The sequence below is a fragment of the Schistocerca cancellata genome, chromosome 10, assembly GCF_023864275.1.
Source record: "Schistocerca cancellata isolate TAMUIC-IGC-003103 chromosome 10, iqSchCanc2.1, whole genome shotgun sequence".
Taxonomy (NCBI): Eukaryota; Metazoa; Arthropoda; class Insecta; order Orthoptera; family Acrididae; genus Schistocerca; species Schistocerca cancellata.
In genome coordinates, this window is record NC_064635.1 from 36,151,890 (window position 1) to 36,170,289 (window position 18,400).

Sequence of the window (18,400 nt, forward strand, 5' to 3'; positions counted from 1 at the left end):
AGCTCTTGATGTTCATACAAGTGGTTCTATTATCTCCAAAGGTCTCTTTAATTTTCCTGTAGGCAGTATCTATTTTACCCCTAGTGAAATAAGCCTCTACATCCTTACATTTGTCCTCTAGCCATCCCTGCTTAGCCATTTTGCACTTCCTGTCGATCTCATTTTTGAGACGTTTGTATTCCTTTTTGCCTGCTTCATTAACTGCATTTTTATATTTTCTCCTTTCATCAATTAAATTCAATATTTCTTCTGTTACCCAAGTATTTCTAAGAGCCCTGGTCTTTTTACCTACTTGATCCTCTGCTGCCTTCACTACTTCATCCCTCAAAGCTACCCATTCTTCTTCTACTGCATTTCTTTCCCCCATTCCTGTCAATTGTTCCCTTATGCTCTCCCTAAAACTCTGTACAACCTCTGGTTCTTTCAGTTTATCCTGGTCCCATCTCCTTAAATTCCCACCTTTTTGCAGTTTCTTCAGTTTTAATCTACAGGTCATAACCAATAGATTGTGGTCAGAGTCCACATCTGCCCCTGGAAATGTCTTACAATTTAAAACCTGGTTCCTAAATCTCTGTCTAACCATTATATAAATCTGTCTGATACCTTTTAGTATCTCCAGGGTTCTTCCATGTATACAACCTTCTATCATGATTCTTAAACCAAGTGTTAGCTATAATTAAGTTGTGCTCTGTGCAAAATTCTGCCAGGCGGCTTCCTCTTTCATTTCTTAGCCCCAATCCATATTCACCTGCTACGTTTCCTTCTCTCCCTTTTCCTACACTCGAATTCCAGTCACCCATGACTATTAAATTTTCGTCTCCCTTCACTATCTGAATAATTTCTTTTATCTCATCATACATTTCTTCAATTTCTTCGTCATCTGCAGAGCTAGTTGGCATATAAACTTGTACTACTGTAGTAGGCGTGGGCTTCGTGTCTATCTTGGCCACAATAATGCGTTAACTATGCTGTTTGTAGTAGCTTACCCGCTTTCCTATTTTCCTATTCATTATTAAACCTACTCCTGCATTGCCCCTATTTGACTTTGTGTTTATAACCCTGTAGTCACCTGACCAAAAGTCTTGTTCCTCCTGCCACCGAACTTCACTAATTCCCACTATATCTACCTTTAACCTATCCATTTCCCTTTTTAAATTTTCTAACCTACCTGCCCGATTAAGGGATCTGACATTCCACACTCCGATCCGTAGGACGCCAGTTTTCTTTCTCCTGATAACTACATCCTCTTGAGTAGTCCCCGCCCGGAGATCCGAATGGGGGACTATTTTACCTCCGGAATATTTTACCCAAGAGGACGCCATCATCATTTAATCATACAGTAAAGCTGCATGCCCTCGGGAAAATTTACGGCCGTGGTTTCCCCTTGCTTTCAGCCGTTCGCAGTACCAGCACAGCAATGCCGTTTTGGTAATTGTTACAAGGCCAGATCAGTCAATCATCCAGACTGTTGCCCCTGCAACTACTGAAAAGGCTGCTGCCCCTCTTCAGGAACCACGCGTTTGTCTGGCCTCTCAACAGATACCCCTCCGTTGTGGTTGTACCTACGGTACGGCCATCTGTATCGCTGAGGCACGCAAGCCTCCCCACCAACGGCAAGGTCCATGGTTCATTTTTTTATATATAGATTTTAACGTACATGACGATTTCTGTTTCGTTTACGAACAACATTTAAAGCGAGTTTTACTTCCAAGCCTTTCGTCTGCTTTCGTGTAAGCATGACGCGCTATTTGTAGTGCCAGCACTGCAACTGGTAGGCGTGCCTTGCCCCCCCCCCCTTTCCCCAACGTCACCTCTCCCCCGCGCCAGCCAATGCTTGCTTCCTCCTCTCCCCGCACTCCCCTCACAACTCTGCCGTCTTACAGTTAACACACCGTACATAGACATAGAAAAGGCATATGACTCAGTTGACAGAGAAAGACTCTGGGAAGAACTGAAGAAGATAGATACAGAACATGGATACATTAATGTTATAAAGAAAATGTACAGAGGCCACAATTGTAGAATTAGAACACCATTGGGGAACTCAGAATACTTCGAAATAAGACAAGGACTTAAGCAAGGAAGTATTCTATCTCCTGCACTTTTTAATGTTGTGATGGAGCGAATGAATAGGGCAGTTAAAGATATAGTAAAATAAAAAGACAAAAAGATGATTTTTGCAGATGATATGGTAATATGGGGCGATAAAGAGGTAGATGTACAGTACAGCTTGATGCGTGGAAGGAAATAATGAAAAGGTATGGATTAAGAATAAATAAAGATAAGAGTGAAGTAATGGTGTTTGGAACAGAGAAAGGAATCAACACAAATATTACTGAATGGAGAACCCCTCAAAGTGGTAGAAAGTTTCACTTATTTAGGGAGTGAAATCTAGGGATGCAAGAATAACTAACGAAATTAATAGGAGGTTACAGAAGGGAGGCAATTTCTACCAAACAATAAAACATCTGATTTGGAATAATGAAGTTTCAGAAAGAGCAAAACTCCTTATGTATAAGAATTATTACATCCCTATTGTCACCTATCGTGGAGAAACATGGACAATGACAGAAAGGGACTGGAGCAGACTGCAAGCAGGGGAAATGAAATTTCTCAGAGCAGTTAAGGGAAAAACAAGAATGGACAGAGTATGGAATGTAGAGATTAGAAAGGACCTCAAACAAGAAAGTATGAGAGAAGAAATTGAAAGAAAGAGATTAAGATGGTATGGGCATGTTAAGAGGATGCATGGGCAGAGACTCCCCAAAATTATGGAAGAACTAAAGATGGGTGGGAAAAGACCTAGAGGGCGCCCAAGAACACGGTGGAAAATGGGAGTGAGAATATATGTTGAAAGGAGAGGTGTGACCTGGCAGCAAGTGGAGGAAGAAAAGTGGTGGGAGGACCGAGCCAAATGGAGAGGACCCAGACCCGGCAGTAGCTGGAACGGGATTCGGATATAGATAGATAGACATATTTTTAATTATACGAGGGTTGTTTTTTAAGTAAGGGCCGTTCGCGCGTATAGTCCCGTAGTTCGCGCGGACGCCGCGACAAGCCACCGCGCCACTTGCCGGCATCCTTCCCGTTCACACTGATGCAAGTTGCAGCTGTGTAGCTGACGTGTACGCATCGCTGTGTTACTTTATCATGTTTACGATTATTCAATCCCCCACCACGTGTGAGATACGGTCAGTGAGACGTTTTTTGACCGCGAGAAGCCTATCAGCTGCAGAAATTCATCGTCAGTTAACAGAAGTTTATGGCTTGAATGCAATGAGTGAAGGTAAAGTGTGTCAATGGGTTAGAGAGTTTAAAAATGGCCATCAAAACGTCCATTACGAAGAACGCTCAGGCCGGCCATCTCTGATCACTGATGATTTGGTGGCTGCAGTCGAAACAAAGATTCGTGAGGACAGAAGATTCACAATTTCGACTCTTTTTTTGGAATTTCCGCAAGTTTCAAGATCGGTTTTATACAAAATTGTGTCTGAAAACCTAAACTTTAAGAAACTGTGTTCTCAGTGGGTACCCAGACTCCTCACAGAGGACCACAAAGGGAAGAGATTTGAACTTCATTGGACTTTTTGATTCGTTACGAGGAAGAAGGGGATGACATGTTGAGTCAAATTGTCACTGGAGATGAAACATGGGTATCCCATATCACTCCCGAGAGCAAGCGACAATCGATGGAATGGCGACACACAACCTCACCCGTCAAGGTCAAAGCCAAACAGACGCTGTCAAAGCGCAAGATTATGGCAACTGTGTTCTGGGACCGGCGCGGTGTTTTGCTAGTGGACTTTATGCCACGAGGAACGACAATCAACTCAGATGCCTACTGTGCTACTCTAAAGAAGCTCCGCAGAGCAATTCAAAACAAAAGGCGCGGCATGCTGACGAAAGGAGTTTTGCTCCTGCACGATAACGCTAGGCCTCACACCTCTCAAAAGACTCGGGATTTGATTGATTCTTTTGGCTGGGAAGTTTTGGACCACGCACCATACAGCCCCGACCTTGCTCCTAGCGATTTTCACCTTTTCCGGTACCTGAAACACCATCTTGGCGGGCAGCGCTTCAATGACGACGATGAAGTGAAAGCGGCCGTGAACTCTTGGCTGTCGGAGCAGGCGGCTGAATTCTTTGAAGAGGGAATTAAAAACTTAGTTTTACGGTATGACAAGTGCTTAAATAAACAAGGCGACTATGTAGAAAAATAGGTAAAAGTGTGTAGAATCAGAAAATAAGTTTTTTTTTTTTTTTGCAAAAGTATTTGTATCTTTATTTAAAAATAAAAACGGCCCTTACTTAAAAAACAACCCTCGTAGATTGCGTTCGAGTTGGATTCAACAGTCTCACAAAAACACAGTGGACCCTACTGAGTAGCATGTTTGCATAGAGGGAAATCATGTCAGGTATAGGCCTTGTTCCAGTTTTGTGCGTGCGCAGTGGGAGTGACGTACCGGAGCGGTAGAGCGCGTCCTCGACGGTGTCCGGCAGCGGCTGGTGGCGCAGGTTGTCCTGGGCCTGCCGCTTGGCCAGCACGAAGTTGGAGTAGGCGTCCGCCAGGGGCGGCGGAGGCGGCGTGGGCGGCGGCCGCGGGGGCGGCGGCGGCAGTGGGGCGGTGGGCGGCCTGCGCGGCTTGTCCAGCGGCACCAGACACGACGTCGACAGGCCCGGCTGCTGCGGGGGCGAGGGCGGGGTGGCGCCGAGCTGCGGGGGCGTGGAGGTGGCGCCCGGGGCGGCCGCCGGTGGCAGGGAGGCGATGGCCAGTGGAGGCGGCGTGGGCCGCGGGGGCGGTGACCCTGCGGCGGTGGGCAGTGCCGGCGAGGAGCGGGGCCGCGAGCGGACCTGCACACAGTGTTGGTGTCGGCGCTGAGGATGGAAATGAGACATAGATGAGGATATTGGTGTTGTTGATAAGCATAGTGATGTGGGTGCGAGGGTTGTGATTCTGATGAGGGCGGTGGCGTTGGTGATGAGGGCAGTGGCGTTGGTGATGAGGACGTTGGCTATTGTGATCTACATCCATACTCCGCAAGCCACCTGACGGTGTGTGGCGGAGGGTACCTTGAGTACCTCTATCGGTTCTCCCTTCTATTCCAGTCTCGTATTGTTCGTGGAAAGAAGGATTGTCGGTATGCCTCTGTGTGGGCTCTAATCTCTCTGATTTTATCCTCATGGTCTCTTCGCGAGATATACGTAGGAGGGAGCAATATACTGCTTGACTCTTCGGTGAAGGTATGTTCTCGAAACTTTGACAAAAGCCCGTACCGAGCTACTGAGCGTCTCTCCTGCAGAGTCTTCCACTGGAGTTTATCTATCATCTCCGTAACGCTTTCGCGATTACTGAATGATCCTGTAGCGAAGCGCGCTGCTCTCCGTTGGATCTTCTCTATATCTTCTATCAACCCTATCTGGTACGGATCCCACACTGCTGAGCAGTATTCAAGCAGTGTGCGAACAAGCGTACTGTAACCTACTTCCTTTGTTTTCGGATTGCATTTCCTTAGGATTCTTCCAATGAATCTGTCTGGCATCTGCTTTACCGACGCTCAACATTATATGATCATTCCATTTTAAATCACTCCTAATGCGTACTCCCAGATAATTTATGGTATTAACTGCTTCCAGTTGTTGACCTGCTATTTTGTAGCTAAATGATAAAGGATCTATCTTTCTGTGTATTCGCAGCATTGTCTACATTGAGATTCAATTGCCATTCTCTGCACCATGCGTCAATTCGTTGCAGATCCTCCTGCATTTCAGTACAATTTTCCATTGTTACAACCTCTCGATACACCACAGCATCATCTACAAAAAGCCTCAGTGAACTTCCGATGTCATCCACCAGGTAATTTATGTATATTGTGAACAGCAACGGTCCTATGACACTCCCCTGCGGCACACCTGAAATCACTCTTACTTCGGAAGACTTCTCTCCATTGAGAATGACATGCTGCGTCCTGTTATCTAGGAACTCCTCAATCCAATCACACAATTGGTCTGATAGTCCATATGCTCTTACTTTGTTCATTAAACGACTGTGGGGAACTGTATCGAACGCCTTGCGGAAGTCAAGAAACACGGCATCTACCTGTGAACCCGTGTCTATGGCCCTCTGAGTCTCGTGGACGAATAGCGCGAGCTGGGTTTCACATGACCGTCTTTTTCGAAACCCATGCTGATTCCTACAGAGTAGATTTCTAGTCTCCAGAAAAGTCATTATACTCGAACACAATACGTGTTCCAAAATTCTACAACTGATCGACGTTAGAGATATAGGTCTATAGTTCTGTACATCTGTTCGACGTCCCTTCTTGAAAACGGGGATGACCTGTGCCCTTTTCCAATCCTTTGGAACGCTACGCTCTTCTAGAGACCTACGGTACTCCGCTGCAAGAAGGGGGGCAAGTTCCTTCGCGTACTCTGTGTAAAATTGAACTGGTATCACATCAGGTCCAGAGGCCTTTCCTCTTTTGAGCGATTTTAATTGTTTCTCTATCCCTCTGACGAAGACGATACTGGCGATGGTGACAATGGCTATGTTGGTAGTAGTGCAGATGCCCCTCTGGTTGACAAGCCATCTGCTGGGGTAGGCTAGGAGAAAAGTAGGCGTTCATTTCTTGGACCTTTTTGTTTATGTAGTTGCCAGCGTTATTACTCGCACACAGTCACAAGCTCGTTCTAGGTTATTCACTCGGTCTGTGATTCTGCTTTTGTTCGTACACTATTGACGTCTTTTTTGCTTCACGTTCAATTTCCTTTGGTTTGTCCCTTACTGTTTGTGTACAACTAGCTGCTGCCCATTTGGTCATTTTTGGACACATGCTGTTTTCCAATTAACCTGTGAAGTGAGTCTCTCCTGTGTATTACACTACAGAAGTGACGACATGATTGTTCCTCGCGTGAAAATAGCTCGTAATGACGGATCAACAGTTTGTGATCTTTGGCAGCATCAAATAACGATACAGGAAAAACAGCAGCAACTGATGCGGTTGCTACTACTACTACAGTAGAACCAGGTGCAGGAGCTGATCAAGCAGAATGTGGTGTTCATGCAAATCGTGAGCACGCCGCTTACGGATCAGGCACTGTCGCCTACAGCAATGCCTTTCACTGTGTTTGACGAAACAGTTGAGAGGTGGAAAAATTACAAGCATAGATTTATGCTGTCTCATATGATCAGAAACGTATCACATCCCATAGTCCATAGCACTCTGTTACTTAGCAGCAGCACTAGCAGTAGCCTTTATGAAACTGTTTAAGGGGCTCCGGAAAGGCTCAAAATCATGAAAAGTTCAATTTTTACTTTTTTGCGTTTTCTGAATCTGCAGACTATTACCTTTTAATAGATATATAATTTATTCAATTCCGAAGACTACAACTATTTTTTTTGAAATGTGTTCTACATGGGCGTGACCCACTGTGGCGCTGTTAAACTGCTGTCAAATGGTGTTATTATTAACGTCCGTGTTCATCAGGTACATTTTAGTGATGTGAGATAAAGTATGTGTTGTGGCTAAACCTATTTTCAGAGGCTTAGCAGCACCTGAACTGTTGAAAAAGTGTATTCACGGAAAAACTCAAAACCCCAATGAAAGTGTAAATAGTGTTATATGGTCGAGAATCCCCAAGACTGTATTTGTTGGAATAGAATCACTTCACTTTGGTGTGTATGATGCTGTTGCGACTTTCAATGATGGCAACATTGTAAGGTGCAAGGTATTTAGAAATATGGGAATGAAGATAGGTTCTAACATGGTACGAGCGATGCTTGCTTTAGACAAGGAACGCCTTTGGGCTGCAGACAGGGCTGTAAAGAGTCTAGAAATACAAGCAAGAGTAAACAGGAGGAGGAACAAGAGGAAGCTGGAGGAGGAGTTTGCAGAGGATGAAGATAATCCATCCTATGGACCTGGAATGCACTAAAAAGTTAATCCAATCTTTGTCGCTCGATTCCCAAAACTTTTATTTTCTCATGCTAATTACATGTTTTCTAAGGATCTTCCAAACATATTTGTTTCAAACTTTCAGTAAATGTTACACAGTACCTTCTGCATAATTTAACACAGCCTTTTTCCAAAAAACTGTATATTTTTGAATATATAAATAAAAAATTGCAAAAAAATGTTGTGAATTTTCATTACAATTGAAAAAAATCATCTTTAATAACCGAACTAAAATTTTGTAAAATCCCTGTGTTAAGTTGTAGCCCATATTCCAATAAATAATCTGTAAAAAATTCAACTTCCTACCTCAAATACTTTGTGAGGAAAGATGTAATTTATAAGCGTTATTTTAACATTGCAAGTATAGGGCGTTCCGGAGCCCCTTAAAAATGGCGACCGCGCACGGATCCTGAAGCATTATAATTTAATGAACCGTGCAGACTACTGAGTGAGCATTGTTGCCATCAAAAATATGTCGTATAGCATGTCAGTAGTTTAACGCAATGTGATCAGTCTTACACGTCCTGGAAAGTGGGTTTGCAAGGCCTCACCCGTGAATCCAGGTTTAATGTACGAATAGCGACGTCTCATACGCTGGCTCTTGGGTCAGAGACGTTATTTTCAGATCAGTATCAAACAAGGGAGTTCAGCCTCGAGCTTCGAAAATGTCAGACCCCGAGTTAAGCACTTTAGCAAATATTGCCAAAACGTTTGAGATGTTGGCAGCAACTCGAAATGCGTTTTCAGATATTGGGCAAATAGCCCAGCTCTCTGCTGCGTGCTGGCGAGTTCTTGCCCCAGATGATTCCCTGGGTTTCAGTGCTGCGCAAGGAAACGCTTATTACTCTCAAGTAGATTTAAAGGCATTTAATAACCCGACACAACCGAGCCGAGCATCACGACATAAAACACTTTCCTTAGATGGTACGAAAGGTTCCCCTCTGCATCGAATTCACCCACACCGATGCTCAAATCTTGTCCAGACAGATGAAGGCGCCACATGTTACGCCTGTCATAAGCTGTGATTGTAAGCAACAGTGTGCCACGGCAGGAAGACAGGACTGCGAACCCTGCGCTGGTGTTCGCCAATACACTGTGACTGGCAGAAGCTGACAAATCGTTGATACTGGCTTTAACTCAGCTCTCGACAGAACCCGGGCAAGCGCCTGGTAAAGTTGTGATTGACTTGGATATCAGGGGGCGATACGGCGGCCCTAGTTTCTCTAATTAACTGGGACCCCCGTTAGCATTGGGCTCACCCTGTGTGCGGCCGCTGGAGCAGCAGGTTATTTCATACAGCTAGCAAAAGATACTACTGGGAGGGAAAATTACTGTGTAGGCAAAAGACAAGAACTGGGAACGGCGAATCACTTTCTTGGTCGTACGTTCACCGTGGTTGTAAATTATCTCTTAAGACCAAAAAAGATAAAAAAAAATTAATTACCACGAAGGAGTTATCCAAACAAGACGAAAATCGATAGGTATGATGAACATGTACAGACAGACAAATTATAACATTTTCAGAAAAGCTGGGTGATTTATTAGCTTCACATATTGAGCAAGTTAATAACGCGTTGGTCCCCCTGTAGCCCTTATACAAGCAGTTATTCGGCTTGGCATTCGTTGATAGTTCTGGGATGTTCCCCTGACGGGTATCGTGCCAGATTCTATCCAGTTGGCACGTTAGGTCGTCAAAATCCCAAATTTGTCAGAGGGCCTTGCCCATAATGCTCCAAACGTTCTCAACTGGGGAGAGCTTACATAAGGACCAGACGTGGACCAACGTTTTATTGTCTTGCTCAATTTGTCATGCTTTTTCTCTTGAATAAAACACCCAATTTTTCTGAAATAATAACCATTTGTTTGCTTGTACATGAACGTCATATCTACTGATTTTCGTCTCACTCGGATAATTTTTTCGTGTTACGTCGTGTTTTTTTCTTCGAGTGCAGTCCGGTTGTTCTTTAATGATTCTATAAGCTATTTTTGGTTCAAAGTATTGCTTGGGGTGAACTTGGCGTCCACCTCGGTACCGTTTCAGGATTTAGAATCCGCATCAGAAAATTAGAAGCAGCTATTCCGAGGACCTTTCGGTAATGTTAGACGGGATACAGTGTCTTTCAGAGCTCGATATGAAGCCGGGCTACTTGGATACCTCTAGCCACAGATACACAGCAAATCGTGGCACTAAATATGCCTTTACGAAGATATCAGAACAAGAGAGTGCCTTTCGGGGTCGCGCCTGCACCAGGAATTTTCCACATATACGCAGAGGAACTAACTCAAGGCATTCCGAAGTGCGTAAACTATTTGAATGACATTTTGGTGACGGGTGCTACTGGGAAAGGGCACATGCATAACTTACAACCCTGATTTTAGGGTGATCTGGAGAATGGCCAGACACTGTGTAAGCACAGACATTGTAACCAATGATGATGTTTCAGTGCTCTCTCGAACTCTTCTCGTGCTTTTATATCTTCTATCCCATCTTCATCTAGTTCCTCTCCTCATTATATAATATTAACAAATTCGTTTCGTTGGTATATCTTTTTTATTTATGTCTTCCACCTTTCTTTTCTTTACTCAGTACTGGCTTGCCACCTAAATTGTTGATATTCCTTCTCCTCTTTTTTCTAACGGGCTCTCTAATTTTCGTCTTGTTGACATCTATCTTTCCTATAGCCACTCATACTTCTACAGGTATGCATTTCTTCCCTAGCACATTCTGCTTTGCTATTTTGCACTTCGTGTCCATCTCACTTTTAAATTCCTTAAATCCCTTTTCATGCTTTATTTGTTGCATTTTTATATTCTCCTTCCGTTCGTTGCATTCAGTTCTCCCCGTGTCATCCAAGGATTTCTGCTAGGTCCTGTTTTCCTTTCTTCCTGTTTTATCCTGTGGTGCCTTGACTGTTTCATCTCCCAAAGGTACCTATTCCTGATTCTATTCTTTTCCCCTGTTCCCTGCAATCTTTGCCTGCTGCTCCCTCTGAAACTCTCAATAACCTCTGGTTTTTTCATCTTACCCATGTCCCACATACAAAATTATCTTTCATAATTCTTAGACAAAGTGTTTGTAATTACTAAACTACGCTTCGAGCGGTTCCATCTCTTCATTTTCCTACGCTTGAATTCCAGTCACCCTCAGAATTAAATTTTCGGCTCAGCTTACTATTTTGATAATTTTTTTCTATCTCGTCATACAACAATTTGCTCATTCGTGGGCTTAGTACAATGCTGTGAGGGCTGTTGGTTTGGTGTCTCTTGGCTACGACAATGAGTTCAATACACTGTTCGTCGGTTATCTGCAGTCCTACTATCTTTTTCATTTGTAGCCGTGCTCATCCATTAAATCCTTTCTCTCATTTTTTATTTATAACCGTGTAGACGACTGAATGGATGTCCTGTTCCTTCCACCGCACTCCACTAATTGTCTCTCCATCTAATTTCAAACCATCCATCACCCTTTTTAAATTCTTTAACTTCCCTATCTGATTAAGAGAGCTAACGTTCCACACTCCGACTTGTAGAACGTCAGTTTCGTCCCTGTTGACCATGACAGCCTCCAGAATAGTCGTTGGCCAGAAATCCTAATGAGAGACCATTTTATTTCCAGAATATTTTACTCAGAATGTGCTTCCATCTTTTAAGTTGTGCGGTAGAGCTGCATGTCATCTGGAATTACAGCGACTGTCCCCTTGGTTTGAGCCATCAGCAGTACCAGTGCAACAAGGCCATGTTGGCCTATGTTTCGATGCTAGGTCAGTCAATCATCCAGACTGCTGCCGCTCCATCTACTGAGAAAACTGCTGCCCGTGTTCTAAAATCATGTGTGGTTTAGCCTCTCCACAGATACCCGTCCATTGTGGTTGTACCTACAGCAGTGTTGTGTGAATTGTTGATGCACGCAAGCGACCCCACATGGGCAACGTGTCTGGGGCAAATGGGTGGGGACAGAGGGGGGGTGTGTGTGTGTGTGTGGGGGGGGGGGGTGCGGTATTTCAAGGCAGTATACGAGGTGTGGCTAGAGAAAAACCGGACTAGTACTGGTGAAACAATAAAACGAATGCAATAAGGCTGAAAGTCACGTGGCCTGTCACGTGACTCTCGCTCCGCCTACTGCTCGAGTTTCATCTGCCTCCTGCACTCTGCCCGTGGCGTCTGTTTTAAGTAGTTGACGTTTTGTCTGTGCGTCGGAAAATGTTGAGTGTACAGAAAGAACAGCGTGTTAACATCAAATTTTGTTTCAAACTAGGAAAATCTGCAAGTGAAACGTTTGTAATGTTGCAACAAGTGTACGGCGATGATTGTTTATCGCGAACACAAGTGTTTGAGTGGTTTAAACGATTTAAAGATGGCCGCGAAGACACCAGTGATGACACTCGCACTGGCAGACCATTGTCAGCAAAAACTGATGCAAACATTGAAAAAATCGGTAAACTTGTTCGACAAGATCCTTGTCAACTCTTGTTAACTCAGACACTGCTCTGATTGTTAAACGGCGATCTTGTCGAACAAGTTTACCGGCCTTACGCCACCTTGAAATGAGGGCCTGTATGCCTGCACGGTACAATTCCACTGGTCGATGTCGGAGCCAACGTCGTACTGCATCAATAACTTCTTCATCATCCGCGTAGTGCCTCCCACGGATTGCGTCCTTCATTGGGCCAAACATGTGGAAATCCGACGGTGCGAGATCGGGGCTGTAGGGTGCACGAGGAAGAACAGTCCACTGAAGTTTTGTGAGCTCCTCTCGGGTGCGAAGACTTGTGTGAGGTCTTGCGTTGTCATGAAGAAGGAGAAGTTCGTTCAGATTTTTGTGCCTACTAACACGCTGAAGTCGTTTCTTCAATTTCTGAAGAGTAGCACAATACACTTCAGAGTTGATCGTTTGACCATGGGAAAGGACATCGAACAGGATAACCCCTTCAGCGTCCCAGAAGACTGCAACCGTGACTTTACCGGCTGAGGGTATGGCTTTAAACTTTTTCTTGGTAGGGGAGTGGGTGTGGCGCCACTCCATTTATTGCCGTTTTGTTTCAGGTTCGAAGTGATGAACCCATGTTTCATCGCCTGTAACAATCTTTGACAAGAAATTGTCACCCTCAGCCACATGACGAGCAAGCAATTCCGCACAGATGGTTCTCCTTTGCTCTTTATGGTGTTCGGTTAGACAACGAGGGACCCAGCGGGAACAAACCTTTGAATATCCCAACTGGTGAACAATTGTGACAGCACTACCAACAGAGAAGTTGAGCACTGAGTTGTTTGATGGTGATCCGTCGATCATCTCGAACGAGTGTGTTCGCACGCTCCGCCATTGCAGGAGTCACAGCTGTGCACGGCCGGCCCGCACGCAGGAGATCAGACAGTCTTACTTGACCTTGCGGCGATGATGACACACGCTTTGCCCAACGACTCACCGTGCTTTTTTCCACTGCCAGATCACCGTAGACATTCTGCAAGCGCCTATGAATATCTGAGATGCCCTGGTTTTCCGCCAAAAGAAACTCGATCACTGCCCGTTGTTTGCAACGCACATCCGTTACAGGCGCCATTTTAACAGTTCTGTACAGCGCTGCCACCTGTGGGAAGTCAATGAAACTATACGAGACGAAGCGGGAATGTTTGAAAATATTCCACAAGAAATTTCCGGTTTTTTCAACCAAAATTGGCCGAGAAAAAAATGTGTTGCATTACTTGTTGAACTGCCCTCGTATTTTGGATTTGGTTCACATGCGAAGTCCACGACACTTCATAAACCTGGTAGCACCAACCAACTCCAACATTAATGTCTGTTAAGTTCCACTGTAGCGCTAGCTTACGAGCGTGTATTTGAATCATTTTTGTATTAATTCCAACCCCAATTCGACGGTGTCCTGGAATTCATTTCAGTACGGTAGTGTTGGCCATTTTACATTCAGTCCTCTATTTGCACATTTAGTCTTCCTCCTTTCTTTCAGCTCTTCTTTACTATCCAACCAATCACGAATTGTTTTTATTGTTGGTGGAGGGACGGAATGCCACGCAACACCATTGAGTACTGGCATGTGCATACTGGCATACTGAGGGGTTGTAGTATTCGCGAGTCCTTTGTCACGATCATCGGCTATCAGACGGCGCTCAGCACGCCTGGTCTGTGCACCCTCTGTTTCGACTCTGCAGGCAGTAACTGAACTGTGCTGAGTTTAGAGGTGGACAGTGTTTGCAACATTCATTCTAGCATACAGCCACGCCCCACCGACGAGTACGTACTCATTTTGAACAACTTCAGCAATTTGAACGTGGTCGCATTGTGGACCTGCAGAAAGCAGAATGAACGGATCAAGAGATTGCTGTACATGTTGGGCACAATACATCGGTGGTACGTCCCTGCTTTCGACAGTGTTAGGAACATTATCACACATATAAACCAAATTCTGGACATCCGCATAGTACAGTCACACATCAAGATCGAAGCACAGTGCGAGCAGCAGAGTCCAGCTGATCATCACCCAGGGACTGTTGAGAACTGTCCACTAGCAGCAGCATTAATCTGACGTGTGCCTCTGGCCAGACTGCTGCCAATACCACGACACTGCCAAGTGTGGGTGCTCTGGTGTCGTGAAAGAGGTGACTGGGATGGCGCTCTGCTGTCTTCAGTGATGAGAGTAGGGTCTCTCTGTATGGGAGTGATGGGCATGATGGGCATACACTTCCAGGCGTAGACCTGGCGAGCTGCCAATTCTCGTCTACAAGCGCTCATGACACCCATGCCCCATCCCAGGCTTCATAGTCTGGGGAACGGAGGGGGCATTAGTTACATTGTGAGGTTGCAGGATAAATGGTCAGATTCGCACCTTTCATGAGACATTTACAAATCGCAATGAGAAGGTGAAGATGACAACTAACGTAAATCGACATTTATGAAAACATTTGCCTATCAATATGTAATGCAAAGAGGCATGACAGTCAATCGACGGTAATTAACACACCATTCCTATACAATACATGTCTGTGAGCAGAAGGTATAACAGACAATGCGAGTCGAGTCACTTTTAGTTTTGAAAAGTCAGCTCCATAATGGAGTAGCGAAACCACACTGCGGGAGTTACGCTGGCAACCACTTAAAGGGGTGGCAGGAAAGAGGACGGCGACCCCGGGCCAGGTGATTCGAGCTGGAGGGCCGCCTGTAGCGAGAGCATCGGTAAAAGAGCAGAGAGGAAGCTTTAGAAAACTGCGTTTCGAAATTCCAACGTGAGACGAACAAAAGCAAGTGACGCATTTTCGCCCAGCGAGTGCGACACACGGGAAGGTCAATGTACAGAGTGATTCAAAAAGAATACCACAACTTTAGGAATTTAAAACTGCAACGACAAAAGGCAGAGCTAAGCACTATCTGTCGGCGAATTAAGGGAGCTATAAAGTTTCATTTAGTTGTACATTTGTTCGCTTGAGGCGCTGTTGACTAGGCGTCAGCGTCAGTTGATGCTAAGATGGCGACCGCTCAACAGAAAGCTTTTTGTGTTATTGAGTACGGCAGAAGTGAACCGACGACAGTTGTTCAGCGTGCATTTCGAACGAAGTATGGTGTTAAACCTCCTGATAGGTGGTGTATTAAACGTTGGTATAAACAGTTTACAGAGAATGGGTGTTTGTGCAAAGGGAAAAGTTCTGGACGGCCGAGAACGAGTGATGAAAATGTAGCACGCATCCAGCAAGCATTTGTTCGCAGCCCAGGAAAATCGACTCGCAGAGCTAGCAGAGAGCTGCAAATTCCACAATCAACTGTATGGCGAGTCCTACGAAAAAGGTTAGTTATGAAACCCGAACGTCAACTACCCGAGGCGATGGATTGGCCGCCAGGCAGCCCGTGACAGAGCATTTCATCACTGGCCTCCAAGAAGCCCTGATCTTACCCCCTGCGATTTTTTCTTATGGGGGTATGTTAAGGATATGGTGTTTCGGCCACTTCTCCCAGCCACCATTGATGATTTGAAACGAGAAATAACAGAAGCTATCCAAACTGTTACGCCTGATATGCTACAGAGAGTGTGGAACTAGTTGGAGTATCGGGTTGATATTGCTCGAGTGTCTGGAGGGGGCCATATTGAACATCTCTGAACTTGTTTTTGAGTGAAAAAAAACCTTTTGAAATACTCTTTGTAGTGATGTATAACAGAAGGTTATATTATGTTTCTTTCATTAAATACACATTTTTAAAGTTGTGGTATTCTTTTTGAATCACTCTGTACTTTAGGCATCTAGAACGGGCACAAAATGTCCGATTAGCGGAAACGCACTAGGAAGGAGAAAACTACTGAAGTTTCGACACAGTTTGATAGAAGGGACGTTGCGATTGGTAGAGGGTGTTCCTACAAAATAGGAGAAATGCTCCTATTGGTCGAAAAAAGCCGTGACGTGAAAAAGGAACCCAGGTGGAGGGAGGCAGTTCTGCCATGAGAGGACAAGAGAGAAATTTTGGTAGTGGGACTCTTGTCTGAACTAGCGTCAAGTGCAGAACACAGCTCTTAATGCTCCGTACGACGCAGAGAAGAAACTGGTGTGGAGACTGCATTCACAGCGGCTGCACTCCAGCTAAAATCAGCTGTACCAACATTTAGCTCCAACTGTGAAGAAACGAACAAGCCAAATTAGTTAGTTGTTCTTGCGAGAGCTGAGAGGGCACTATAATATGAACGCTGCTCCAACCATGCGCATGTATATCGCCACATAAGACTAGGGCTGAGTACATGTTTTCTCGCATAACGAGAAACATAAGGGAAAGTTTCTGCTGGAAAGTTCAGTAAAGGCCAGATTAGTTTTGTAGGAATTTCAGTTAGAGAGAGGCCTTGCAGACAGCAGCACGTCGCAGCTTTAGATAAATACAGCGTGCAGAGAGGTAAACTTTGTTGGTTCACCAGGTTGCGTCCACTGTAAACTCGAACGACCTTGGGTAATCTTGCACTCAAATTTGTCACTTGACTAACCATCTACCGTAAACTTGATTGTCACCCTAAATAGTATCAAACTTTGAACCGGAATCGGACGATTTTCAAAGTACTGACCAATATTATAACGTATGTGTAGGAGCAATTTTTGTAAAGAAACGTCCAATTAAACTTTCATATTATTGTGCTTAGGATTAATGTAAAGTAACTTCCTATTAAACATTCATAATATTGTGCTTAAGATTAATGTTCTTTCAGATAGTTAATATTTAACATTGTTGTGTATAAACTTATTTCACTTTTTGATGTTGGCAAGATGCGTTGACCATTGCACTGTTTTTATGTTGGCGAGTTGAAAACTGTGTGAAAAGCTGTAATGTGGTGAGAAATATTGCGACATTAAACTTGTCATTTCACCTCACACAGAATAAGCAAGCAAAAACAAAACCCCCACTCTCACAAACTCACATTTGGTGTTCCTATAGGCTACAGTAACCACTGCCCGCTACATTGCACAGGCTGTTATCCATTTGCTACTACCACTTCTTCGACAGGAAGCTGATGTACTTTCTTAGCAGGACAATGCACGTCCACATACGGATGCTGCGATGTAACGTGCGCTTCGTGGTGTACAACTTCCCTGGCCTGCAAGGTCACAAATTATCTCGCCAATTGAACACGTATGAAACATGATGAAGCGGGAACTTACTCGCTCTCCAGAGCCTGCAAGAACCATTGCCGATTTGCAACAAAAGGCCTAAGATGCTTGGGACAATATATCGCAGGATGCCATTCGGTACTTGCATGATCGTTTGCATGCGAGAATACGGGCCTGTGTTGCCGCCAAAGTGGGGTAAACTATGTTTTGTTACGACTGTCTGGGCACCCTGTATTGTGACATGCGATTCATTTTATCTGAATTTATCGCGCACTCCTACAATGCTGAACCACTTGTCACCTCACTTGTCGAAAAAATTGCCTTGTCCTTGAAGACTTTTTTTTTCCAGAATTGTACTTCAGTTGATGGGGGAGGTGAAAATACATAGATTGTAAGAAATAGTTTCACTTAAAATACGACGTTTTAATTACTGTCAATACATCGACAGCTCTCGTAATACGTTGCCTAGACAAAATTAAAGTTCAAGTTTCTCAATCCTCTAACCAAACGGACTTATTTCATATACATCACGACAATATTGTTTGCTTCTTATTTTGCTATCTTTCTAATGATTTTTATTTCTATATGTTTTTAGGCACTCCACCGATTGACTCAATGTTTCTTAAACATGATTTGCATGCAGACAGAACCGGCAACTTGTGTCGGACTACGAATTTCCTTTAGATGCACTAAATTATACACATTAATGACCGTCATGAAAACTAAAAATTATACGAACCTTAATTTGATTCACAAGACACGTCGTAATTCTAACTTAGGGGCTTGCTTGTTACCAGGGGAGTGGCATCACAATGGACCAGAATAAAACAAGCCGCCTCGGCTGAAATATTGTCAGTTCT

General features: G+C 44.4%; 1 protein-coding gene across 1 annotated transcript in view; it reads right to left on the reverse strand.

Annotated features, from left to right (window-relative positions):
* Nucleotides 1-4,593, reverse strand: part of LOC126106745 (uncharacterized) — a gene marked incomplete at its 5' end in the record, with an annotated part of 45,797 nt that extends 41,204 nt beyond the window's left edge. The window contains one exon of the mRNA XM_049913119.1: nt 4,464-4,593. Within this exon, the coding sequence (XP_049769076.1) occupies nt 4,464-4,593 (130 nt within the window). The remainder of the gene's footprint in view (nt 1-4,463) is intronic.
* Between the last annotated feature and the right edge of the window lie 13,807 nt (nt 4,594-18,400).